Genomic DNA, 27,341 nt, shown 5'->3' with positions numbered 1-27,341 from the left:
AGCTGAGATCACACCATTGTACTCCAGCCTGGGCAACAGAGCAAGACTCTGTCTCAAAAAAAGAACTCAGCCTCCAGAGCTGTTGCGTTCTTGAATAATATACAAAAATTCTGAGGTGCTGCATGAATCCACAGTCAGCCACAGTCCTGGAACAGTACTAACTGGACTCTGTGATTGCTACCACCATGGGGAGGTCCCAAAGGCTTCATCCCTGGGCCAGAGGGCAAGAATTCAGCCCTACTCCCAATAACCTTGACCAAATATTCTAATATTTCTGAGACTCAGTGTCCTTACCTATAAAAAATAGATAATAATAGAAACTATTAGGTTGGTGCAAAAGTAATTGCGTTTTTTGTCATTGAACGTAATGGCAAAACCACAATTACTTTTGCTCCAACCTAATATTCAGAAGCATGTCTTAAGGATTAAGTAAAATAATATACTCTAAGTGGGTAGGGCAGGGGCTGGCAGATAGAAAATGCCAAAAGAATGGTAGTCTCACCCACTCCGTGGTCCTGGCATTGTTCCACATTTTATAATCTGAGACTGGCAGTTGCACCTGGACTAATGTCAGGTACACAACACAAAATAACAACTATCCCTGTATTTTTTGCATTTCTGGGATAACTCCCTTTATTGTTGCTTCACAGATCATAGCTAATATTTATGTAGTATTTACTAGGTGTTAGACACTATAACTAGAACTTGACATATATTACCTTACTTTTACAACATCCCTATGAATTACATAGAATTATTGTGTTCATTTTATAGGTGAGAAAACTAAGACAGGGAGAGGATACCCTTTGCATGGGATCAATGGTAGAGCTGGGAGTCAGATTTAGGAAATGGGGCTCACCATGCTCTATTGAACTTAAAGTGTTCTGTCCATCCATCTATCCATCCATCCATTCATTACTGAGCAATTAGTATGAGACTGACACTATTTCAGGCGCTTGAGAGCAGAAACACCCCTACCCTCATGGACCCTACAGTCCAGCACAGAAGGAGAATCACATGTCACTGCCAGCCCCTAGGGTCCTACATCCCACCCTAAGCTCCCTCTTCATTGCTTTTCACATTTTTTTGAACAAGTTTCCAACCAATCTATAGTGTGGCATTTTTTCCAATGCCCATCTACTGCCAACTTCTCTCCATCTCACCCCCTCTGGCCCAGGAATGAAGCCTTTGGGACCTCCCCATGGTGGTAGCAATCACAGAGCCCACTTAGTACTGTTCCAGGACGGTGGCTGACTGTGGATTCATCCAGCACCTCAGAATTTTCGTGTATTATTCAAGAACATTTTAGTCCTTGTGTTTTGGTAATGATGGAAGGCAGTATCGAGTGTGGAGTTCCATCCGAGATGAGTTTATTTCTGAGCTCTGTTGCACAGTAGCCATGGGTCTTGGATAACTCATTTGGCAAATGTGCCTCAGTTTTCTGGTGAGTATAATGCTACTTAGCTCTATTCCCTACCCCAACACACCTATGTCACCAGATTCCCAGGGTTGAGAAAACCACAGCTGGATTAGGATGAACTCCAGGCCTCTGAGCTCAAGTCAGAAAGACCTGCCTTTAGTTCTCTGGAAATGTTATTTAATGTATCTGAGATTCAATTTCCTCATCTGCACAATTGGTATAAAATATGTTTTCTCCCTATTTCACAGGTCTGCAAACTGTAGGGCCAGGACCAGCAAAGAATATGAGTGCCTCACTCACTTTGGACATAGAATTTAAAGGGTTACCTATAAACTCAGGAATACATTAACTTGTATGTTTTTTTTAAAAAAAATATTGCATTGAAATATTATATACTTTCATTACTGAGGTTTTTGGAACCCCTTTAAATTTTGCATACAAGACAAGTACCCACTTGCCTCACCCTAGACCCAGCCGTGTGATGCAGAGCTGCTCAAATGAGGTACTAATGAAGGGAAAGGCTTTTAAACCTAAGGGCTGTGCAAATGCCATTTTGTTGTAGTAGTAGTTTATTTTACATTGTTTGCTTGTAGTTGCAGTAATACACTTTTAGATGAGAGGAAATTTTTTCTGAAGAGCAGGATGATTTTCTGAGTCTTAGAGGTCTGGGTTCTAATAATAGGGCTGCTATAGATAACTTCGTGACCCAGAGCAAATTGTTTAACCTTTTTGTTTTCTTATCTGCAAAATGGGTATGTTAACACTGACCTCACAGATTTCCAATGAGGATTGATTTGTTCTAATAATGCATTCAATTTGTCAATACCAATAAATTACATGCAATAGGGGCTTGGAAAATAAGATTTTATCCCCCCCCCCTTTTTTTTTTAATTGAGACAGAGTCTTGCTGTTATTGGCCTGGGCTGGAGCGCGATAGTGTGATCTCAGCTTACTGTAACCTCCGCCTCCTGGGTTCCAGCAATTCTCCTGCCTCGGCCTTCTGAGTAGCTGAGATTACAGGTGCCTGTCACCATGCTTGGCTAATTTTTGTATTTCTGGTAGAGTCAGGGTTTCACCGTGTTGGCCAGGCTGGTCTCGAACTCCTGACCTCAGGTGATCCACCTGCCTCAGCCTCCCAAAGTGCTGGGATTACAGGCGTGAGCCACAGCGCCCAGCCTTATCCTTCTTTAAATATTTAAATACACTAAAACAGCCAACACCGATTGCTTACCTAAAACCCTTGAAATCGCTGATATATGGATCATCTTTAAACAGCTTTCTGTCTTGAGTCTGACAATGGAAACAAACCTTGAAATGTCTACCAAGGGGCCAGGTTCTAGTCCTGGCTCTGCCACTAATCGTGCCTGACCTAGAAAAGGCTCTCATCCTCTCTCAGCCTTGACATTCCCTTGTGCAGAATGAGAGTCCTTTTTTCTAGCTCTGCTCCATGGAGCTCTAGAGATTTCAGACCCCCAACCTCCATTTAGACTGGAGAAGTGCCTCTTTTATGACTTTATTCAGAAATGGATTTCCAATTAAAATTTTTCAAAGGAAAGTGTACAAAAGCAGTGATAATCCTAACAATGTCAGCTAACCTTAAGATCTCTGAGTTCCTGTCCGTTCTGACATTTGGAAAGTGGGATTTTAGTTTAGAAAGACGAGTGTGTTTGCCTCCACTGGGTTTCCGTCTAGCTGCTGTTGAGCATCTGTTCAGCACGGTAGGAGACACATGGCCGATTCAGGAGGGATTAGCTGGCACTGGAGAGGCATGGAGGAGAAATGGGAGGGGAGATCTTGGTAAGGTGGTCTGAATATGCCAAGCACGTCTGTATTGTCTCTGCTGAGTTATTACTCTTACCCTCCAACCCAAACACAATCTGTCCCTGCCTGAGGTTTCCTTTTCAGGCTGGTGGCAGGCAGCTGAGTACCACTGCTGCCTTTGCTGGTCTGTGGGAGGAGAGGGGTTGACTCCACCCTCTTGTCCTCTGCCCATTTGCATAGTCCATACCACCTCATCTAACTCCCCTTTTCTGCTGCTCAGCTTTTGGATACAACACACTCCAAAGTCACTCTCCTGTTGCTGAGATATATGGTCCATCAACAATTTTAGCAGGGAGTCATTGGTCTAAATAGAATCTTATGAGAAACTCCAGTTCATAGGACAGATACATGAAGCATTTTATAAGAGTAGAGTCCTATCAAATGTGCATTTTATTTGCATGAATTAACCTATATATTTTTTATGAGAAGCAAGAGACACAGAAACAGAAATTTAGGGAGTTAGGTTATTATGACCGCTGTTACACTCAATGAGCATTGATAATCCACAGTGAAGATGGAATAGAAAACAAAACTGCTTTCTTCCTTGGTCGGTCTCAGTGCTCACTGTTCAGTGATCACCACTCTGCCATAAGTGCAATTCCTTTGTTTGACTATATTCTTTTTTTAAAAAAAAATTCAAGCTAATTATTTTAGGCACTGAGTCAAATAAATAGAAGCAGGGACATTTCAACTGGGTCATAAAAGATGAGCAGAAATTTGCTTAACAGACTTCAGTCTTTCTCTGTAATTTGGTGTTCATTTTGGGGTATGTTTAGGTTGTGTATGTTTGGATGCACACACACACATGCTTATACATAGATAGCCCTTAGTAATTTGCAAAGCTTTTTCATGTGCATCATTTCATTGATTCTCCCAACCACCCTGGGAGTCAGGGAAGGTAAATGATTGTTGCCACTTGACTGATGAGGAAAATCAGGCTAAGGGGGTGTTGAGTGACTTGCCCAAAATCTCATTAACAGGATTAAGTTGCCGGTTCCTGGCTTCCACTCAGCCTGGTACTGGTTTAGGTCCAGCAATTTTGTTTGATTTCCTGCTTTGGAGCGAGGAACACATGCTCGGGGGAATTGAAAGCAGGGCCTCCTCCCAGTTGCAGCCCCTCCCTCATTCTTCGAGTTTTATTCTCAGCCTGCTCTCTGCCCCTCAGAAGGACACAGAGCCCTGGATGCAGGGAGGCTGTGAGATTGAAGCTGGAAGAACGCAAGCTCCAGCTCACCTCCTAGAAGACTTGCTCATTAACAGCAAAGAGAGGAGCTCCAGAATCCAGGCAGAGCCAGGGAAGGAAGTAGATAATTCCAGAACTCATCCCTGAGCAGAAGGAAGGAACAACAGATTGAAAGTGTCCTCTGATTACCAAACATGATGAATGAGGAACAAAAAGGAAAAAAAAAATCTGTACCTAGTTGCATTGCAGTGAAATTTCAGAACTGTATGGATAAAAGGGGGAAAATGTAAAAGCTTTTAGAGAGATAAAGTAAAAAAAGAAAAAAAAATTGCTCCCAACAAAGGGAGAAGAGACAATAGAGTTTCTGGTGAATGTAATAATAACAGAACAATTTGCCGAGAACATTCTTTGGACCCAGGTAATCGGCATGGGATTTGTGGAAGCCCCATATTTTCTCCACTTGAATTGAGAACAGTTTGAAAGATTAATAAAAGGAGTAAAGCAGATGGAGATTAATGTTTTGCCTTTATTACTGCAAAAGCTTAATTTGGAGGACTTGGCAAAAATGGGTATTTTCCCACCCAGGGTAAGTGCTGAGTGCCTGGCACCCTCTCACATGGGAATCTGTTATCACGAAACAGAAGGGGTGGCAGGGCAGAGCAGAAGGCTGCTTTTGGAGGGCAGCTGGTTCCTACGGCAAAAGAGGCAATGAAGGGAAAGAGTTATGCAAGCTCACGGCCTCGTTCCAGATCCAGTCTACCTTAGTGGGGAGGAGTAAAGGATGTTGGGCAAGAGAGAGATTTGGGGGAAATTTACCTTGATCAAAACCTGGGGTGTAAAGAAGAAACATTTCCTAATACTATTCAGAGTGTTTACGTGCACATCTTCACTTAATCCTCAAAACAAGACAATACACTAGGACCCTCATGATGCCCATTAAACAGATGAGTAAAATGAGGCTCCTAGATGCTTTTGTAATTGACAGTTACCTTTTGCTGTTACTTTTGTAGCAGCACTTACCCTAGGTGACTTTTGTAATTTTGTTATACAGCCCCATGGAGGTGGCAGGGTGAAGACAGTTACTCCAGCTCTGTCTCCACGGATCTTCTAATCCCCTTCTGTGCTGCTTCCCCGAGTGCAGGGCCCTGAAAAGCAATGATGATAAAGGGAAGGTGTGCTCACTTAGTGGCCCTCTGACAGCCCAAGTCAGCAGCCTCTAGGTCGGGACAGAGAACAAGGAAGAAGCTTGTGAGCAAAATAGACGAGATTCTTATGTTTGTAATGGCCTGAGAAATGGGATTTGAACACCACTGGGATTCTTGAAAAAGAAGCTTCTTTCTACTCTCCTGCACTTCCTTCTATCCTCTCTCACCTTACAGTCTCCCCTCCTTTCCATGCTCCCTTTATTCCTCACTCCCTTCCCACTCTCTCTGCCTCTATTCTCCCCTTTCCAAACTCTCCTTAAACCGTTGGCTACTTGGACTTCACCAGTGACAACAAGCTCCTTCCCCCTTTATCCTCCCCAAATTCCACAAATTCCACTTCTGTTTTGGATTTTAAATCAATTCAAACCAATGTATTGATTATTTTGTTTTATTTTTATAATTATATCAGATAGATTTGCTTATCCCCATTTTCTAGATACAGAATAAAGTAACTTGTAAGAGGCCACAAAACCAACAGAGTAGCAATAAGATTTGAACTCAAATTTCATGGATTGAGAGTCTGAGCTTTAACCAAGAAGCTACATTGGCATACACAAATAAGAAGGACTAGTCAGGGATGGCAGGTATGTAGGCAAATATATGCCAGAGTGGCCTAGGGCCATTGTAGACAGCTGTGATCTTGGCAATAGTCCTGGCTCTCTATTACTAAGAATTTCTATGGTTTTCATCACTTAACAGAGTGATGCATGTAATCCTAAAGTAGATACTACTGCTAACATCACTTCACAGACAAGGAAGATGAGATATACTGAATCAATTGACCTGCTGTGATCAGAAACTCAGAGAGTGCTGTAGATAGGATTTAAATACTCTTCTGCTCCCAGACCAACCTTACCTGATGATAAGGTCTCCTGCAGGCTTATTTAAAGGCCAGAAATATATATATTTTTAATGAGCATCCCCAGGTGTTCTTTATGACCAGGCAAGTTTGGGGATGATCAACTCTATCTGGGAGGGTCAAGAAGATACACAAGCTGTGTCTTAAAAGGCGAGTGGAGTTTACTGTGTCAGAAAGGATTTGTTGTATATTTTGTATTATTTTCAGTCCACAGCCTTCTCTGTGGAATCTTTTGTCATTGCTGATGATGCTACCTTTCCATGATGCATGCATTGTCCGCTCCCTCTGCCTCAGAATAGCCACTGAGGAATGAGAAAAGAGGTCTTATTTTCATTCTCTCTTAGACCTTTTCTTTCCTGGCTCAATCTCTTTGGCTCACTTACTATGGGTTGCTTCAGTGACTCTCGGAACTAAATAATGGACCTAGATATCCTTCCTCAGCATACAGGGTTTAATAGTGTCCTGACATAATTGATGTCTACGCAGAACCCCAGAATATAATCTTCTTTGGAAATAAGGTATTTATAGATGTAATTAGTTAAGGATCTTACGATGAAATCATCCCTGACTTGGGGTGGGCCCTAAATCCAACGAGTGGTATCGTTGTAAGAAGAAGAGGAGACAGAGAGAGACACAGGGGAGATGAAGGTGATTTGAAGATGGAGACAGATTGGAATGATGCTGCCACAGGTTAATTCCAGGAGCCACCAGAAGTGAGAAGAGTCAAGGGAGGAGTCTCCTGTAGAGCCTTTGGAGGGAGCTTGGCCCTGCTGGTACCTTCATTTCAGACTTCTGGCCTCCTGAACTAAGAGAGATAAATATCTAATGCTTTAAGCCACTCAGTTTGGGTGAATTTTTTTTTTTTTTTTTTTTTTTTTTTTTTTGCCACCTGAAGAAATTCACACACCCAGATTCCACAGAGGCTCAGGATCAATAGGACTTTTTTTTTTTTTTTTTTAAAGATAAGGTCTTACCTCAAACTGCTGGGCTCAAGCAATCCTCCTGCCTTAGCCTCCTGAGTAGCTGGGACTAGATGTGCGCCACCATGCCTTTTTTTTATTTTTATTTTTTTGTAGAGATGGGGTTTCACTATGTTTCTTAATCTTCTGCCCTCATGAAATTCTCATGAATTGCAGTTTCAATCTCCTGGCTTCATGAAATTATTCCATTTCAGCCTCACAACATGCTGGGAGTATAGGCCTGAGCCACCACACCTGGCCAGAAATAAAGACTTTCTCTGAAGTGGTCCCAATACTACCAGTCCCTATTCTGCCTCAGTCCATTTCCTCAGGACATGCTGGTTGGTTCAAAACACACAGGACTCTGAATGGGCCAGGAACCCAGGCTAGTTTTTCTTGAGTAAGCCCAGACCCCTCACTGATATGGGTTGGAGATGGCTGTGTGACATGAACATTTATTTCAGTAGCTGTGGAATTAAGTTCATCTTCATCTAATTAATCTGAAGTTTAGACAGTTCCCAGGCTCTTCCAGACCTCATCTTTCCAATCTCAGGGTCCATGAGTGCTTCAAATGCTGTCCTGCTGGATGGCAGTTTGGGGACGCTATTGCTGACCACTTAAGGATACAATGTGCTGGAGCTTTGAGTTCCTGTATTTTACCCTGGGATTGAATTAAGGAGACTGCCCAGTCTTGGGTAGCCCAGCTAGAGCTGGATATGAGGGTGGGTCTTGGAAGGCAATAGATGTACAACCCGAGGGAATGTGGGGAGCAGGACTTGGAGATCCACCTTGGGGTGGTCCCGAGTGTGACGGCAAGATCTCAGGGAACAGATCTTGAAGTTCAGCACTCGTGGTAGGGCTTGGGGGCGGGGAGCATTATGAGTGTTACAACTGAGATGTTCTCTGAACCAGGAAAGAAAGCATGGTCTATCAGATTCCCCTGCAGCCTGGGTCCTGGGTTGCCTGTCCTGCCAGCAGGGGTGGAAATTATCTCAGGGATGAGAGGAGTTGTTAAGGGTAAGGTGGCAGGTAGCTGGGCAATTGTCTCTACTACCTGGATTAGTCAGGAGATATTGAACTTCATGGTTTTTGTTTGTATGTTTGTTTTGATTTGTTTTGTTTTGTTTTTTGAGATGGAGTCTTATTCTGTTGCCCAGGCTGGAGTGCAGTGGCACCATCTCAGCTCACTTTAACCTCCGCCTCCCAGGTTCAAGGATCCTCCTGCCTCAGCCCCCCAATACAGGCACGTGCCACCATGCTGGCTAATTTTTGTATTTTTGGTAGAGATGGAGTTTTGCCATGTTGGCCAGGCTGGTCTCGAACTCCTGACCTTAGGTGATCCACCTGCCTCGGCCTCCTAAAGAGCTTGGATTACAGGTGTGAGCCACCACGCCTGGCCTGAACTCCACATTTTTAAATACTCAGGAGACAAAGGGCATCAAGGTTGAGGAGGAAAAAATGAATCATACCAGCTCAGCCCTGGTGGGTACATCAAGGACACTGGCCAGCTTTTAATTCCTGTTCCTATCATTCCACAAACCACCTCCTATTGACTCCTCTCTCTTTTCCCTTCTCATTGATGGGCATCTTATTCTTGACTCTCTGCCCCTAGTAACTAACTTTCCAGGAGTTTTCTTGATCAGGCCCAGTAGGGGAGATCCTGAGACCATCACAACATGCCTTCAAGACAATTGGCAGCTACAGCATCAATGCTGGAAAATGGCAGCAAAACAATTCCTCTAAGAGATCCCTATTGTGTGACTTGTAGTAGGTTTTGAAAAAGGTTGATGGATAGATGACAGAAGTATCGGAAGTATTGGAAAACTGGCAGATTTGCAGCTTTGTTTCTTTTTTGCTTAAGTTACTCTGCTTGAGTTACCTGTGGTTTTTGGAGTCCCTCTCTTTAACAACACCTGTTTACAAAGTTCTGGTGGGTGTAAATTACTCTATAACATATATAGTTCTTTTAAAAACATGATTATCAATGGAGTCCTTACATAAAGAGGAAAAGGCACCTGTTATTGTTGATCATTTTAAACCTGGGGAAACTGAGGCTGAAAAAGGTAACATGGCTAGCCAAGGAATGTACAGCTAATCAGCCAGTCAGAATTTGAACCCAAATCCAGTGTTTTTTAAGCCACATTATTGATACCCTCTTTCACTAAAGTCCTGTGATTTCCATCTAGATATAGTAATAGTAACAACAAATAGATACAGCTATCAGTTTGCTTTCTGTGTAAAGCGATTGTGCTTGAAAAGTTGCATCTGACATCCCTTTCACCCCTTTACTTTCTGGCTCAGTATCTCCTAAGTATTTATAAATAAATAAATGACTAAAGAAGCTTGGAATTCAGACCACCTCTTCCTCTTTGATCCAACTATAGAGAGAGAGGAGTTAACAGCTAGTTATCACATTTGTGTCTTCATTATCCCTATACCCAGTACCCCTTACCTGGGCACCAAAAGGGAACTAAAAGCAATGTTTTCTTTATTCACTATATATCTTCCAGCGTTTTCCCATCCTGGGGTATAGACTGAGGATAGGATTGATAAATAACTCATATCTAGTTCTTGTCCTTGAGGAGCTACTAAACCATTCTGAGAGACATCTATCTATTTACTCATGTATTAATCCGTCCAGTAATCCATCCATCCATCCACCCATCCCTACATCCATTAATCTATTCATACACTCCAAAAAGAATTACTAAGCACTGACAAAACGTTAAGTGCTGTTCTTGGTGCTGAAGACAGTAATAAACAAAACAAAAGGCCCTGCATTATGGAAGCTCCATTCTATTAAGGCCATGAACAAAGTTAACAAATTAGTGTGTAATATAATAAAAGGGAGAGGTAAGTGATATAAAGTTAAAGCAAGGAAAGGAAATAGAGATCTGGTGATGGAGACAAAGGTGAAGGGCACTATGGTAGAGCAGGTGCAAAGGGAAGCCTTCACCAAGGTGATTCTGTCTTGGTGATAGACCAGCAATCCCTGACCACGATCTTCACCCACACCAACTCCCCTAACCCCCACCCATGATTTCTAAAGAACTCCCCTAACTGCCACCCATGATTTCTAAAGAACCCAGCATCAGACCCACTATGCTGCCAGGTCCCTTCAGAAGCTCTCTCCCCATATGAAACTTGTTTTTCATGTATTAGTATTGACCAGACTCTCACTGGCCTCCACCCTCCTCTCTTTTCCCTACTTCTGACCTCAGAAGGCTTTGTTTTTGGCATAGTATTTTAAGGTTGGCACAATATTAGGGATTTCACATCAGCCCTGTGAATCTGCAACACATTCCCAGGGAATAACGTACTGAGCAAAGGGTGCAGGCTCTTCATTCTGCCGACCCTCCAGACACACTGAACGTTTCAAGATGATTGTAGCAGCATGCAGCAGACAAACTTAGGATTCTGGAGCCAAATATGTGTCCTGTCACTGACTTTTCAGCCCCGAAGGGCAAAACCCCTTTTGAAAGGCTCACTTTTGTCATCTGTTAATGAAGTTAGAAATGCCTAGTTCATTTGCTTGCTATGGCCACCCTGTTAAAAAACAAACAAACCAAAAAACCCTCTTTATGAGGACCTGTGAGCTTTCTGCAAACTTCTTTTACCTTAAAAGGGGGTAAGGTAAGGACTGGGACTTAAGTTTCCTGGTTTCTTTCTCAATATATTTTTCCTCTGCCAGAATTTTTTAAATCATCTTTTGTTGAGCATTACAGTATTCTAGACACTATGTTGGATTCCTTTTTGCATTCACTTGTTTAATTTTCACAATAGTCTATTTCAGTGATGAAATGTTAGTCTCATTAAGATGAGAAAGATGAGGATCAGAGAAATTTAGTAGCCTATCTAAGGTTCCATAGCTGGTAAATGACAGCACAGGTACTCAAACCCAAGGCCATCAACTCCAGAGCCTGCACCATTAACCACTGTACAGTTTAGCTGATTATCCAGTCTTCTGTCACATTTTGGGTATGAGTGTACTTGATTGGATGGGCATGTTCTTCACACCTTTGAACTTGACTGTAATTGGAATTGCAAGAAAAATCTTTTTTATCCTCACTTTCTCTACGTTTTACACTTGGAAGCTGTGAGAAACTCTTTGCCCCTTACCATGTTTCCCTCTTACATGGAGCTTGCTGAACTATGCATTGTGATAACTACCTGCTTACTTACCTGTTTCCACAAACGAACTGTGAGTTCTTCAAGGGCATACCTGTGTATTTCTAAATTGAAGCAGAAGGTTTGGTACAGGGTCAGAAAATTACAATAATAGTAGTAAGAGTTAAGCCAATGACTACCACGTATTGAATGTTTTATGCAGGTCAAGGGCTGTGTGACATATTTTATACATATCACCTTATCCAATCATCACAACAGCCTTTTTGGTGAATGGTATTATTCCTGTATTAGAGCTGTGAAAACTGAGCATCACAGAGAGAATGTCCCAAGGTCCCATTTGGTGGGTGGCAGAGTAAAAATGGGAACTTAGGTCTGCCTGCTTCCAGGTATGACCTTAACCTGGGGAATAAGTAAATCAATGAATGGGGGCAAAGCTCCTCTCTGGCCACTCGGGTTCATCTGTATGTATGTGTATATATATATAGCTTGGACAGGCTGGTCTTGAACTCCTAACCTCGTGATCCACCTGCCTCAGCCTCCCAAAGTGCTGGGATTACAGGCGTGAGCCACCGCGCCCGGCCCATCTGTATATTTTCATGACTCAGAGTGGGAAGAAACTCAATCCTCCTGAAGATGTTTTCCCCTACCTTCTCCATCCACCCGTCCTTCACAGTGGGATTTGCGACAGAACTTGAGAGGCCACCTGAGGACATGTAGTGGGATGCTGACTTGTGTTAAATGGCTCATGCGAATTACCTTCAGCCCTCTCTTACAGACAGATGGAGGACTGCCAGACAGATGAAGGTGTATTTTGGTCACCTGCCCTTAGAGAGGCATTTATGATGGATTTATTCATTCTTTCTTTCAACAAGTAATTGAAGATCTACTACTATGTGCTGTGTACCATTCAAATTCAACCAGAAATAAGTAAGACCCTGCCCTTCCTTTCATTGCCTCTCAGTGCAGAAATACAACAAATACATAATGAGGGCTACTCAGTGTCAGACCCTGAGCTGGATCCTGGGAAAACAGAGATGATTAAGAACACCCTCAATGGGCACTAGGGTGATGGGAGGGGGTCAAACTGATGCAATCTGCTGCATGCTCTGGCGGACAAAACCATGAGTCACTGCAAGACCTAACAGGTGGTACTTAGCCCAGTCAGAAAAAGCAGGTTTCAGAGAACTCATGACCCACAAGCTGAGGCTTAAAGGACTTGACAAAGAAGTGAGGGAAGGGTATTTCAGACAGAGGGAGCATGAGCAAAAGCACAGGAGCGTGAAATGGTGTGAAGGATACAGCATGGTTAACAGGTTTAATATATGCATTTACACCTGTAATACCAGGCAAGATGTCATAAGAATATATGTATTTCATCTCTTCCAAAACACTTTCCAGTGTGCCTTTGCTTTTTTAATTTTCTAGAATATTAGAACTGGGATGGCTGTTAGAAACCATCCAATCCCACCTACTCACCCCAAAGAGGGGAAGGGATCACAATCACAATTTGGAGCCTGTGGAAGGAAGGCAGCTGGGAAACTGTATAGAGAATATCTGATTGTATAGTGGAGGGGAAGTAGTGGTTTCACCACTAGTTTGTATCAAATTTTATTTTAGGAGACAAGATCTTACATCAATAATAAAGATCCACTACTTGCAAGCTATTAGCTAACTGTGTTATACACTGCAATCGCATTTAATCCTCCACAGATTCTCCCACTTAGGTGTTAGTAACCCAATTCACAGATGAGAAAACTGAAGAAACTCAAGTGACTTATCCAAAGACACGTAAGTCAAACAGACATAGGTTTGAGTCATGACGGTACTAACAAAAATGTCAATAGACGAACCTATGTCTGTCTAACTTATGGGAAAACGCTGGTGTCTCCAAACATTCTTTAGCTTTCTCCTTGATAAATTTTTATAGAATTCAGTATGTTCTCCCAGGATTTTGACCCTGTTCTAATCTGATCTAAAGATGATTAAGGAAGATTGAGCTGGGGGGTAGTGGGTGGAAGGTGAAAGCATTCCAAAGAACCAGTGTGTTTTTACTTTATTCCTTTGGCATTATCTTTGGAAGTAAAATAGTATCTCTAATAGATACATGGTAAGTAGATTATTTATTTAAAAGAGAAATATGTTTCATTTTCTATAATGGGACTTCTTAAATAGGTCACCCTATATCTGTCTAGAGGCAAAAAAGAAATATAGATAAATATAGCTAACTATAGATGTATTAACATAGGTGTGAGTATATTTTTACAAATGTGAATACATACATAATCACATACATGTATACATGCAAATTCTTATTTGTTGTGCCTTTTTCTTCTCTTGTTGTTCACACATCTAAATGTAGCTCTTCATTTGATTACATGCTGGTATCTTGTATAACTTTCTGGAAGATTACCCAAGAAAAAATAAAACGTAGATAGATAGGTTCCTCCCTAATCCAGTGACAAAATCTAGACCTCAGTGTCATTGTTGACACCCTCTTCCCCACCAATAGACACAAGTCTTCCTATCCTGTTAGCTGACCCGCCACTTTAACTGTCTTAGTTCTGGTCTCATCATCTCTCTTAGACTAGGGATTCTCAAACTCTGCACTATTGACATTTGAGGCCAGTTAATTCTTTGTTGTATGTGGCTGTCCTGTGCATGTGGGATGTTTAGAGATTCCCTGGCTTCTGCCCACTAGATGCCAGTACTCTCTCCCCTAAGTTGTGACAACCAAAAATGTCTCTATTACCGAATGTCTCTTGAGGGGCAAAATTGCCACCAGTTGAGAACTGCCATCCTAGACTGTTGTTAAAATCTACCTCAATGGTATCCCTGTTTTCAGTCTCCCCATCATGCCCACTATGATCTTTCCAAGGTATACAGCTGATTTTGCCACCCTACGGCATAAAAAAAATTTTAGATCCTCAGTGCCTAAAAGTCTCTAGATCCTTATGCCTTTTGCAATATGTTCTGAACTTTGTTATTATCTTATTCTCCAGCTGCTTCCTTGAGACAGTCTCAGTTTCTGAGATAGTGAACCCACGGTTTATTGGGAATTGCCCCCAGTGGAAAATCTTATCATATATATTTTCTACCTGGTCATATGGTTTTAAGCAGTCTCTCTTCTGAGTCTCCATTTTTTTTGTCATCTGTATACTGGGCATAATAATCTAACCTGTAGGGCAGCTAAGTAAAGAACATCAACAACTCTAATACAAGGTAGGAAATGCTGAAGATCCTTAAGTGAGGGTTAAGGTGAAGCACTGTTGGAGTGCAGAGGATAAAGAAGTTCCTTCTGGCTGCACCTGGGGAAGGGAAGAGCCTAGGAGTTCATAAAGGAGATGCATTGAAGTTAATAGTGAAGTATGGGTGGTATTTGGGTGTGTAGACATAAGGGTGAGGAATAAGAATGAGGGCATCATTCCAGGTAAAGTAAATGGCTTCTACAAAAACACCTCAGGACTGAGAGTTTGGTCCCTGGCAGCCACAGTGCCATGATGGTGAGAACTGGTGATCCACTGGGCCTTCTCTTCGCCACTCACCTAATGGCAGAGCTAGTGGGAAAGGAGGCTCGCGCTCCAGGTACTCTGACAAGTATCCTTTCAGGCCCCATTCTCTGCTCCCAAGCTTACTGGGAGCAGAGAGTTTCACTGTGGTTGGATACTTAGCACCATGCCTTCTCTGTAGCAAGAGCTTAGTAGGGGTGGTTGCATGGATGGCCAAAGCACACATTTGAAGAAGGTATTTCAAAAGCATACGTTCGAGACAAGGTTATCCACAAAGATAGATGATGAGGACTTGAACTGTCAAACTACAGGACTCTTAGCTTAGTCAATAGGGAAGGGATCAGTTTCCATGTGTGCCTTAGTTACAGTAAGTAAGATGGATTGAGCATAGTGGGAAAGGGGGAATAAATCCTGGAAGATCATTCAGCATGTATTAAAATTATCATGATGAAAATCCATGAAAACTAGGGCATAGGGCAGCCATAGAGTGGAGAGAAATTGAAAGTTATAGAAGCTGTTTTGTAGATCAAATTGTCACAATTCACATGTTTCCTTAGCAGCTTTGGCGGGTGTTGGCTGCATATTCTGTCTCCAAAACTATTTTAGGATGGTTTGTGATGCTGGTCAAGTCACTTTCATCCTTTGAGTCTCAGTTTCTTTTTCTTTTTTTTTTTTCTAACACTAAAGACTTAGACTATTTTCTAATAATTCTTCCAGCTTAAACATAGACTGGGGCCTGAAAGGAGATGTCTCAGATCACTTGGATCCCGGGCCCCCTTCCCCACTAGATCTGTCATTAGGCAAGTGGTCAAGAGAAGGCCCAGTGGATCACCATTTCTCAGCCATCATGGCATCGTGGCTGCCAGGGACCAGAAACAAGTGGTGAGAAGAGAAGGACATTACCTGAGATAATATGCATGTTCACAGCTCTGAGGATTAAAGGCCTGTGTTCTTATCACTGCAGAACAGAGTATTATAAATCCAGTCTTAGAATACCAAATCCCCTTGCAGCTTGGCCATAGTGAGGGAATATTAAAAAGGCCAGAGACAGAAATAATCAGTTTCCGAATGACACATTGTCAAATAAAGCATTTTTCATATTATCCCTTTCTTTCCTTTCTCTGGTTCCTTCTTTCATGCCTCGATATTTTAACATGAAAAATAGATTAAAATGAGGCCAGGCCAAACAGTGTACTGAGTTTGACTTTTCAGAAGGCTCTCTTGGTGGGGTGGTTTGAAGTACTTTATACTTTTTATCTCTCTGTGTATTTTTCTGTTTTTGAGGTTGTGTACGTAAGAAAACCAGCTGAAGGCACTGGCATTGGAGAAAGTAAAAGCAGCAAAGGGGCATACGAGGTTTGATCAGGTGCCTTGTTGATGCTGGGGTCAGAACTAAAGCAATTGCATTTGCATTCCTCTGGAAAGTCTGGTGAAGATTGTCAGCTTCTGGATGTGTTTATTAAGCACCTTCCCTGGGCCAAGCACTGGAACTAACACTGGATAAATGGCAGGGGTAAATGGCAACTCAAGACCTTGAATAGGAAAATGGTCAAACAGATGATTGGATAACAACAGCCAGACGACTGGAGCCATGAAAGCCTCACCCCAACCTGAAAATGCAGAGATGTTCCCTGGGGAAGTGATCTCCAAGCTTAGACAGCTGAGTGGGCTGAGATCAACAGGTCAAGGGCAGTGCCTTAGTTTCTTGGGGCTTCCATATTAAATTACTGCACACTGAGTGGCTTAAAACATGAGAAATTCTTTCATGGTTCAGGAGGCCAGAAGTTCAAAATCATGATGTCAGCAAGGTTTGCTCCTCCCAGAGGCTCTGAGGGAGAATCTGTCCCATGCCTTTCTACCAGTTTTTCTTGGTTGCTGATGACCATCGGCATTCCTTGGCTTGTAGATGCATCACTCGGATCTCTGTCTTCATCTACATGTGAGCTTCTTCCCTGTGTGTCCACTCCTGTTCTTATGAGGACACCAGTCATTGGATTTAAGGCCCACTTTAATCCAATATGACTTCATCTTAACTAATTACCTCTGCAAATATCCTATTTCCAACTGAAGTCACCTTCTGAGATTCCAGGTGGAGTGAGTGAGAGGGTGCTTCAGGCTGAGAGGATAGTGAGTGCAGAAGAGAGAGCATCACACTTTGGAGGATGCCAACTGCCCTGGGTGACTCCAGGACAAGTAGGACAGGTGGGGCTTGTGGGGAGCTGGGGAATGAGCAGGGACCCAGTCATGAGGGGCTTTGGGTACCAGGCTAGGGAATCTGAACATTATTTTAAGGACCCCAGGAAGCCAGGAGAGGGGTTTAAGCAAGGGGGACTGGGGTGAAAGGATTTGGTTTGTGATAGACAAATAGGGAAGCTGAAGGAATGATGCTAGTATTTGTTGACTTTTGTGGTGCCAGATCCTTTATCCAGACCTTTGAATGTCTTGTTTAATCCTTAGCATAACTCTTCACACTGTGAACTATCAGCCTCATTTTAAAGGGAGCCTATTGCAGTCCAAGGAAGTAAAATGTAATGAACTTGTCACAGCCAACAGCAAGGAGAGAAGCAGGGATTCTCATGCTGGCCCGTATGCCCCCAGCCACCTGGTTTCCCCGTCAGAGCACTCTGCCCTTGACACCGCCCACCCTCACCCTTGTCTTGTTCCCCTGGGGAATCTGAGACTCACTGTCAGTAATAAAACAAGAGAAGGAGGCTGATCCTGCCTAGAGAGACTTGTAATGGGGAAGGTTCCAGAAGGGATAGGGGTGCACTTTCTTTCTCACATCTCTTCTCCACTTCCTCCCTGAAAGCTTCTTGAAATTCTCATAAGGTGATGGAAAAACAAATCACCCCAAGATCCGTCCAGCTTACAACCTCACAGAAGCAACCCCCTAACTAATAGATTGATGTTATTATTTCTAGAACTTGCAGTGACTTCCTCAGCCTTGTTTGTCTAGGGCTGCCCTGGAGTGAGCACGGTCCAAATCGGACTTGGCGTCAGGTGGTCCCTGAGGCCAGCAGGGTCTCAGCTTGTCACCCTTGGAGATTTCGCCTCTTCTTAACTTGCTTTCTAAAAATTCACAGCCATCTTCCTAGGTCTTTTCCTCCCTCCTCAGCTCCCCTCTTGCCCTGCAGCATTTTTTTCTGCTGCCTGGGCCTGTGTTTGCTCCTGGTATGGACTCAGAGGCTGGACACGCTGGACCTGCTGAGCACTGATCGATTGCTCCTGCCTTTCTGTTTGCTTACCTCTGGTGTGGGAAGCCGATAAAGAAGGGAGTATGTAATTCTATGGATGTGGACCAGGACAGAAGCCTGGACCAGTGCAGGTGGACACAGTCTACACTTCCTTTTTGATTCTGAGTCACTCATCTGCATTCTTTGGGTGAGATGTCTCACTATGACAGAGGCAGCCAGATGGTTCTCTTGAGCTCCTTTGCTTGTGCATAGCACTCTTCAGTTTTTACAGAATATCACAGCTGTTTTCAGATTTGATTTGCACAGCAGCCTATAGGGGGTACCATGAATGAAGATTTTCTTCTATCACTGGTTTACCATGTGCCAGGCACTAAGCAAAGTATCCCATGTCCATTAGCTCACATCTCACTTCCCTCGATAAAGAAGTCTATGATCTGATTTTATAGATAATAAAATTGTTAATCAGAGAAATTAAGTTCATGTCCAAGATAGCCCAGCTTATATGTGCAGCATTAGATTTCAACCTCGTGTTTCTGACTCCCAGTCTTAGCTATTTCTAGCTGTGTGATATAATATTACAAGTATTGGCCAGGTCCAATTTACTGATTAATAAATTGAAGGTCCATAGGAGCAAGCCAAGGTCAGAAAGTAAGTAAACTTGAATTTAGAACCTTTTTCCCACATGCTCTGAGACTGTGTCCAATTTTATGTATTCCACTACTTTTTCAGGGTCTAGGGAGGGAGGGCTGGTCAGATTGGTGCTTGCAACGTTACCTAAGCTGCTACCATGTCTTAGATGATGCCTCCTGAGTTCTTTAGAAGCCCAGCCTGGGATGTCTGTTTCAGTAGTCAGTGGCACGATGAGCCCCAGAATACTGGAATTCTGCTTTGACCAAGTTCTTGCAATAATACTTGAATCTGTAATGGAAACCACATGGTCAGTGACTCAGTTGGAGGTGATGGAAGCTGAGTTCAGGGCAGGCTGGGGAGTGAGGACAGTGAACCTGTGCCCTAATGGCATAGCCATAGCCACTGGCTTGGGCTCATATCAAATGGCAAGGTCAAGGGCTAAAGAATCAATGGGTCAATAAACTAAAGGGAAACTCAAGCTCAGTGCCTCCCAAACCAGGGGGTCCCTCTGCCATGCCCTTCTGGAAATTTTCTATGTTGAGAAATCTGTGCCTGAAATTGCATAGGTAACCTGATAAGGCAGAAGTGAGACTGAGCAGGGGCTAAGTAGGCTTTTGCTCCTGTGCCTTCTCCACTCCAAGCACAGTTTTAAAGTCGTGCTGGAGCTAGTTTGAATCTCAGCTGCACTATCTTGAGTAAATGACATTTGTCTCTGTGCCTGAGTTTCCAACTTAACGTAGAATGATGACAGGTGTAAAGGTGAATGAAAGAGCACATATCAAACATTTGGTCCAGATTGAGAAGTATTTGGGGATCCAAGGCAAGTTGTGCAGAATAGGTATATAGGGCCAGAAAGTCAAGTCATTCATTCCTTCATTCATTCCTTTATTCATTCAACACAGAATATATACTTGTTGAATTCTGTTGACAGTAACAGTAGCTAACAACCTATGATACTATGTGCCCCTACACTATATTAAGTACCCCACAAGCATCTTATTTAGCCTTCATGACCCAATAAGGTGGCATTATGACTCTTGTCCTTGTTTAACCCATGAGAAAGCCAAAGATCTAGAAAGATAAAATGACCTCGTCAAGGTCACACAGTGTCTAAGCGGTAGAACCTGGATAAAATCATGTCAGTCTGATGCCAACACTTAGCCATTTACTACTGGAAGGCTCTCAAGGCAAAGGATACAAGGAAGGAAGGAAGGGGCATTAGTAGTTGCAGGTGGATGAGTTGGTTAGGCCTCATCTTTCCTAGGTCAGTATTGGTCCTGGGATCTGACCAGAGTCCAACAACCATAATTGGGATATACTGAGTGGGATGAGGAATGAAGGCCCAGGAACCATGCAAGACCTTATCCTCTCACTGAATGAAATGCCCAAAGGTGAGAAGACAGAGGGCATGGTCAGGCAAGGAGATTCCCCCAGGGGCATTAATGGGCCAGAATGAAAAGCTTCTCTGAAGAGAAGATGCACCCATTGCACATCTGGAGGCTGAATTTGAAAATAATACTTTCCTTTTCCCTTTTCATGCACCCTCACCATCTTTCCTCCTCCTCCCCTTCCCTCTCTTTAGTCAGTGAGAATTGCTGTTCAGTAACCAAGGGCTGTGAAATGGAGAGCTGGGGCCCAGTCACAGCTCCACCACTTCCTGGCCCTTTGAATCCAGCTGGACCTGGAATTAAATCCTGACTGTGTGACTTCAAGCTAGTTACTTACTTCTCTGAATCACCTTTTCCTCATCTATACAGCATAAACTAATTTCTATCACATAGTCTTGTCTTGAAGATTAAATAAAATAACATTCAGTAAAGGTGTTAAGGAGAAGGTCAGCCCTTGTGATTATCAAGGATTAGTGTTGCCCCCAGCCCTTTTCTCTCTTCACTCTCCCTATCACCTCTCTCCTCTTCACTCTTCCTCACTCCCTCCCTCTCCTTCTTTTCTTATTTCCGAAACACAAAAAAATCACAGACAAATAATATCATGTCACACATAATTTTGTGATACAGAGCAATCACTGTCATATGTTCTGTAGAGGAAAAAAAGATTCATTGTTGTTTTTTAAGGTGATATATACCTAATCACCTCTGGTATACACATGCATTTACACATATATTTAATAGATTCTACACACACACACACACACAAATACACACATAAATACATGTACTTATAGCTTTGTTTGATTTGTGCATTTGTTTTTATGTTATGACATCCAGAGAAACTTTCTTGGGGAAACCAAAGTAGCTCACTGCTGAACTCAAGGCAGGGCTTGGGCCCCTGCTCCAGAGCTATCAGCCACACCTGCATACCTGGCCACCACCTCTTAGTCCTCTTATCCACCCAGTCCCCCTACCTCTGTGGAGGTGCTGAATTTCAGCATAGTGAGCTGAGGGTCTTGCAAATAGAACATGCCGGTTTTCTAATATCAAATACAGTCAGCAGGATGGCTGACCCACTTCAGCAAACAGCGTTCTTCTTGGTCTAAACAGGTGTGTTTAACAGCAGCCACCTTTGCCCCCAAGATAATGTATTCACAGCTAACATCTGTCATCTTTGTTAGATGCTGTACAGATAGTTGTCAGAATTTGTCCTTGCCTTCAATGAGATCATAGCCAAGGAGAAGCCATCAGCCACATAGGTGGATTGAAAGAATATAGGCTTTAGAGTTAAAAAGCAAAAACAAACAAAATAAACACACAAAAAGTAAGGCTCAGATATTACTCTGCCACTTGCTGAGTTTCTGGGTCTCTTGATTTTTTGAAGCCTCTCTCTACCCTGTATACAACAAGGGTGATTCCTCCTGACTCTAGGGATTACACAGCAGGCATTCAGCAAAGTGTCTTCCAATCTCCCAAACATGAAGCAGAGTATAAAGTGAAGAAAAGCAAGAGAAGTGATGAGGGCCTACCCATCAGAAGAGAGGTTTCTGGCACAGGACAATTGAGGGGAGGCCTGGAGAATGCAAACCCTCCACTTCAAGCTCACGACAGGTGTTATGGAGATTACAGACGTGTTTTGAAAATACCTCTACCCTGAAGGATCTTACAGACCAGAGTATTTCATGAATCATGTAAGATATGTGCATTAACACATTAGCTTATTTCAAATTAACGTATGATAATGCAGACTCAAATATGTAGGAGCTGAGTGTATCAAAGAAAAAAATGTGTGTGTGTGTGTGTATATATATATATATATGTATATAATATATCAGTTGACCTTGAAATTCTGATTAAGGGAGCCCTAGAAAGGTACATTTTCACTCACTCATTTACCAAATATTTGTTAAGGACCTACTTTGTCCCAGTTCCCTTATAGAAATTCAGAAATTTAAAGACTAGTGTTTCTGAAAAATGAAGAAAATACAGACTATGCAGAAATTATGTTTGATTTAATAATGCTATCTTATATTTGCAGCAAGATGTAAGACAGTCTACTACTGTCTCTTGATCTTTCAGTTAACTCATTCTAGAGATGAGGAAGCAAGGCTGGGGGGAGCGTAGGCAACTGTCCTTGGGATGCTCAGCTGGTGGGAGGTGGAGTCTAGATTCAGACATTCACCTGTGTGAAGCCGCAGCCCTGACCCTTCCTGCCACTGAGCTATCTGTATTGCTCTGACATGACCGTTATCCATCTGATTTGCTTCCTATGGCAACCTTGTGAAGAAGGAAGAGCAGGGATTCCTACTCATCCTTTATACCTATGGAAAGCAAGGCTCAGAGAAGTGAAGAAGTTTGCCTAGGGTCACACAGATTGTTGGTGAAAAAGCCAGGTTCGAAACAGTGTCTCTCTAGCTTAAAAACCACGGCTGGTGGTTCCTGAGGCTCTGTGAGCCAAACCCAGGGATCCTGGCAGGGTGTAGTGGACAGGAAAATCCCCTGTGGCCCTCGAGTCCAAAGAACAGTGGCCCATTTGTGTCCTTCCTTCCTGCTCCAGGGTGGCCTCATCGCGCTGCTGCTGCTGCTGCTGGTGTTCACCGTGGCGCTGTACGCCCAGCGACGTTGGCAGAAGCGTCGCCGCATCCCCCAGAAGAGCGCAAGCACAGAAGCCACTCATGAGATCCACTACATCCCATCTGTGCTGCTGGGTCCCCAGGCGCGGGAGAGCTTCCGTTCATCCCGGCTGCAAACCCACAATTCTGTCATTGGCGTGCCCATCCGGGAGACTCCCATCCTGGATGACTATGACTGTGAGGAGGACGAGGAGCCACCTAGGCGGGCCAACCATGTCTCCCGCGAGGACGAGTTTGGCAGCCAGGTGACCCACACTCTGGACAGTCTGGGACATCCAGGGGAAGAGAAGGTGGACTTTGAGAAGAAAGGTGAGTGCTCCATGTCACAGCCCATTTTCCAGGGGGCATTTTGAAAAGATGGGAAGAGGTGCAGAAGCTGGGCGGTTGGGGACTACAGGCAGTGTTTTCTGGGATAAGCCACTTTGGATTTATGGCTTTGGATTTCTGTTGGGTTATCAAGTTTGTCTTCTCTGATTCTTCAGTAGTGATGGGAGAATAAAAGAGTGTCAGTACTCCCAGAATTGGAGTTGTGAGGAGCCTCAGAGGCTATGCAGTCCAACATCTTTCCAGCGTCTCTTGATTACCTCCTTTGACAGCTTTCCCACTACTTGGAAAAGAGGCCATCTCATTTCCACACCATTACTGACTATTAGAGGGTTTCTTCTTATACCAACTTGAAATCTGTGTTCATGGTCCCCCATGTCCAAAAGGAAAGTGATCTGATATTCTTTTTCCAAGAGAGCAGCTCTTGGGAAATTTGACAACACAAATAAAAGAGCCTGTACATTTTAAAAAACCTAAACACCTCAGTTTCTCCAGATAGTCTCATATAAAGCATTTTTCAGACATTTCACCTTCCTGGTCACTGCCGTCTAGACAGAAATTCTAATTTTTCACATCCTGGGCCATAATACCCAAATTGACACTCTTCTTCCTCAAGGCAGGAATGATCCAGGGCTGAGAAAAATGGGATTTTTGCCTTCTTCTTGCCAACTGTTATGCTTCTGTTGATGCAGCTTGAGATCCCATTTGTTTGTTACAGTTATTGCTGGCTTATATTAGACTTCTTTTATGTTTTTTTATATTGACAAATAATGTTCGTACATATTTATGGAGTACATAGTGATATTTTGATCCATATGATATATGGTGATCAGATCAGGGTAATTAGTATATCAATCATCTTAAACATTGATCATTTCTTTACATTGGGAATATTCAATATGCTCCTAGTTATTTGAAACTATGTATTACATTAATAAGTAATCTTTAAGTGGCATAGGACACTAGAAATTATTACACCTATCTAGCTGTAATTTTATTTCCTTTAATAAATTTCTCCCTATTCCTCTCTCCCTCCTACCTTTCCCAGCTTCTAATATCCTCTGTATCCTACGAGTAGCCTCGAGCATTCTTTTACTTCTATGAGATCAATTATTTTCAGCTTCCACATATGAGTAAGGACATGTGGCATTTAACTTTCTATTCCCGTCTTATTTTGCTTAATATAATGTTCTCCAGTTCCATCCAGGTCACCATGAATGAAAGGATTTCATTCTTATTTATGGCTGAATGTATTCCATTGTGTATATATACCACCTTTTCTTTATCTAGTCATCTGTTGTTGGACACCTAGGTTGATTCCATGTCTTGACTATTGTGGATAATCCTTCAGTAAGCATGCAGATGCAGATGTATCTTCAATAAGCTGATTTCCTTTAATTTGGATAAATACCAAGCCATGGGATTGCTAGATATATGGTAGTTCTTTTTGTGGTTTTTAGAGGAACTTCCAAACTGTTCTATATAGTGACTGTACTAGTTTACATTCCCATGAACAGTGTATGAGTTTTCTTTTCTCCGCATTCTCACCAGCATTCATTATTTTTGACTTTTTCATAGTAGCTATTCTAACTGAGATGAGATTATACTTCATTGCGGTTTTTGATTTACATTTACCTGATAATTACTAATAAGGAGCATGTTTTCATATATTTGTTGGTCACTTGTATGTCTTTTGAGAAATTTCTATTCAGAACCATTTGTCCATTTTTTTATTAGATTGGAGGGTTTTTTTTTGTTTTTTGTTTTTTGTTTTTGCTATTGGAATGTTTGAGTCTCTTGTATATTCTGGATATTAATTCCCTATTGGGTAAATATTTTATGAATATTTTCTCCCATTCTATAGGTTGTCTTTTCACTCTGTTGTTTCCTTTGCTGTGCAGGAGCTTTTTAGTTTGACATATAATCTTGTCTACTTTTGCTTTTTCTTTTTTGCCTGTGCTTTTAAGGTCTTACTTACAAAATCTTTTTTCAGACCAATGTCTTGAAGTGTTTCCCCTGTTTTCTTCTAATATGTTTATCATTTCAGGTCTTACATTTAGGTCTTTGATTCATTGTAAATTAATTTTTTTATTGGGTAAAAGTGGGGGTCTAGTTTCATTCTTCTGCATATGCACATTCAGTTTTCTCAGCATTATTTACTGGAGAGACTGCCATTTCCCTACTAAGTGTTCTTGGCACCTTTGTAAAAAGTCAGTAGACTGTAAATAAATTTCTGGGTTCTCTATTCTGTTACATTCATCTATGTATGTGTCTGTTTTTATGCCAGTACCATACTGCTTTGGTTACTACAGCTTTGTAGTATATTTTGAGGTCTGAAAGTGTGATACTTCCAATTTGGTTATTTTTTTCTCAAGATTGCATGAGCATGGGAGGTCTTTTCATTTTTTTGTATCCTCTTCAATTTCTTTCATCAGTGTTTTATACTTTTTCTTGTAGAGATCTTTTACCTCTTTGGTTACATTGATTTCTACGTATTTTATTGTATTGTTTTATAGCTGTTGTAGATGGGATTTCCATCTTGGTTTCTTTTTCAGCTAGTTTGTTTATGTATAGAAGTGCTTCTAATTTTTATATGTTGATTTTGCATCCTAGAACTTTTCCGAATTCTTTTATCATTAATTATTAGCCTATTCTCACACTGCTATAAAGAACTACCTGAGACTGGGTAATTTATAAAGAAAAGAGGTTTAATTGACGCACAATTCCACAGCTATACAGGAGGTGTGGTTGGGGAGGCCTCAGGAAACTTACAATTATGGCAAACGAGCGAGCGACAGGGAAGCAAGCACCTTCTTCACATGGCACAGCAGGAGAGAGAGAGCAATGGGAGAAGTGCTAAACACTTTTAAACAAACAGATCTCGCGAGAACTCACTCACTATCCCAATAACAGCAAAGGGGAAATCCACCCCCATGACCCAATCACCTCCCACCACCAGTTCCCTCCCCCAGCACTGTGGATTATAATTGAACATGAGATTTGGGTGAAGACACAGAGTCAAAACATATCATATTTCTAAGACGTTTTGGTAGACTCTTTAGGTTTTTCTGGGAATAAGATAAGAGAATTTGACTTCCTCCTTTCCAATTTGGATGTTTGTCATTTCTTTCTGTTGTCTAACAGCTCTAGCTAGGAATTCTAGTATTGTGTTTGACAAGAATGATTAGAGTGGACATTTTTGTCTTGTTTGGTAAGATGTTAGCTGTGGATTTGTCATATATGGCCTTTATTATGTTGAGGTATTTTCCTTCTGTAACTAATTTATTAAGAGTTTTTATCATGAGGAGATATTTAAAATTTCAACAGCTTTTTTTTTGCTTTGAGATGATCATGTTTTTTTTCCATCATTCTATTGATTGTCCTTCATTCTATTGATGTGAAATATGTTTATTGATTTGCATATATTATCCTTCCATGCCTGGGATAAATACCACTTGATCATGGTATATTATCTTTTTGACATGTTGGATTCAGTTTGCTAGTACTTTGAGGATTTTTGCATATATTTTCATCAGGGATATTGGCCTGTAGTTTTCTTTTTGTGCATGTGTCCTTGTTTGGTTTTAGTATCAGGGTGATGCATGTCTTGTAGAATGAATTAGAAAGAATTCCCTCTGCTTCAATGTTTTGAAATAGTTGTGGAAGAATTGTTATTAATTCTTCTTTATACATTCAGTAAAATTGAGTGGTGAAGCCATCTGGTCCTGTACTTTCCTTGTTGGAAGGCTTTTTATTATCGACTCAGTCTCATTACTTGTTTTGGTCTGTTAAGGTTTTCCATTTCTTTGTGGTTCAATTTTGTTGAGTTCTGTGTGTCCAGAAATTTATGCATTTTCTCTGTTTTCAAATTTATTGACCTATAGCTGTTCATAATAGCCTTTGACTTTGTATTTATTTGTATCATTTTGTATTTCTGTGATATCCATTGTGATGTCTCCCTTTTCATTTCCGATTTTATTTATATGTCTGTTCTCTCTTTTGATCTTAGTTTGTCTAGCTATTAGTTTGTCAATTTTGTTTATCTTTTAAAAAACAACTTTGTGTTTTATTGATCTTTTGTTCCTTTTAGT

General features: G+C 41.9%; 1 protein-coding gene across 2 annotated transcripts in view; it reads left to right on the top strand.

Annotated features, from left to right (window-relative positions):
• Positions 1 to 27,341, top strand: part of ASTN2 (astrotactin 2) — a 997,527-nt gene that overhangs the window by 180,799 nt on the left and 789,387 nt on the right. For both annotated transcript variants that reach the window (XM_054520535.2, XM_054520536.2), the window contains exon 3: positions 22,851 to 23,235. In XM_054520535.2, the coding sequence (XP_054376510.2) occupies positions 22,851 to 23,235 (385 nt within the window). The remainder of the gene's footprint in view (positions 1 to 22,850; positions 23,236 to 27,341) is intronic.

Source organism: Pongo abelii, chromosome 13, assembly GCF_028885655.2.
Source record: "Pongo abelii isolate AG06213 chromosome 13, NHGRI_mPonAbe1-v2.0_pri, whole genome shotgun sequence".
Classification (NCBI taxonomy): domain Eukaryota; kingdom Metazoa; phylum Chordata; class Mammalia; order Primates; family Hominidae; genus Pongo; species Pongo abelii.
The sequence above is the reverse complement of the archived record's forward strand: the minus strand, read 5'-3'. Positions and strand labels throughout refer to the sequence as shown.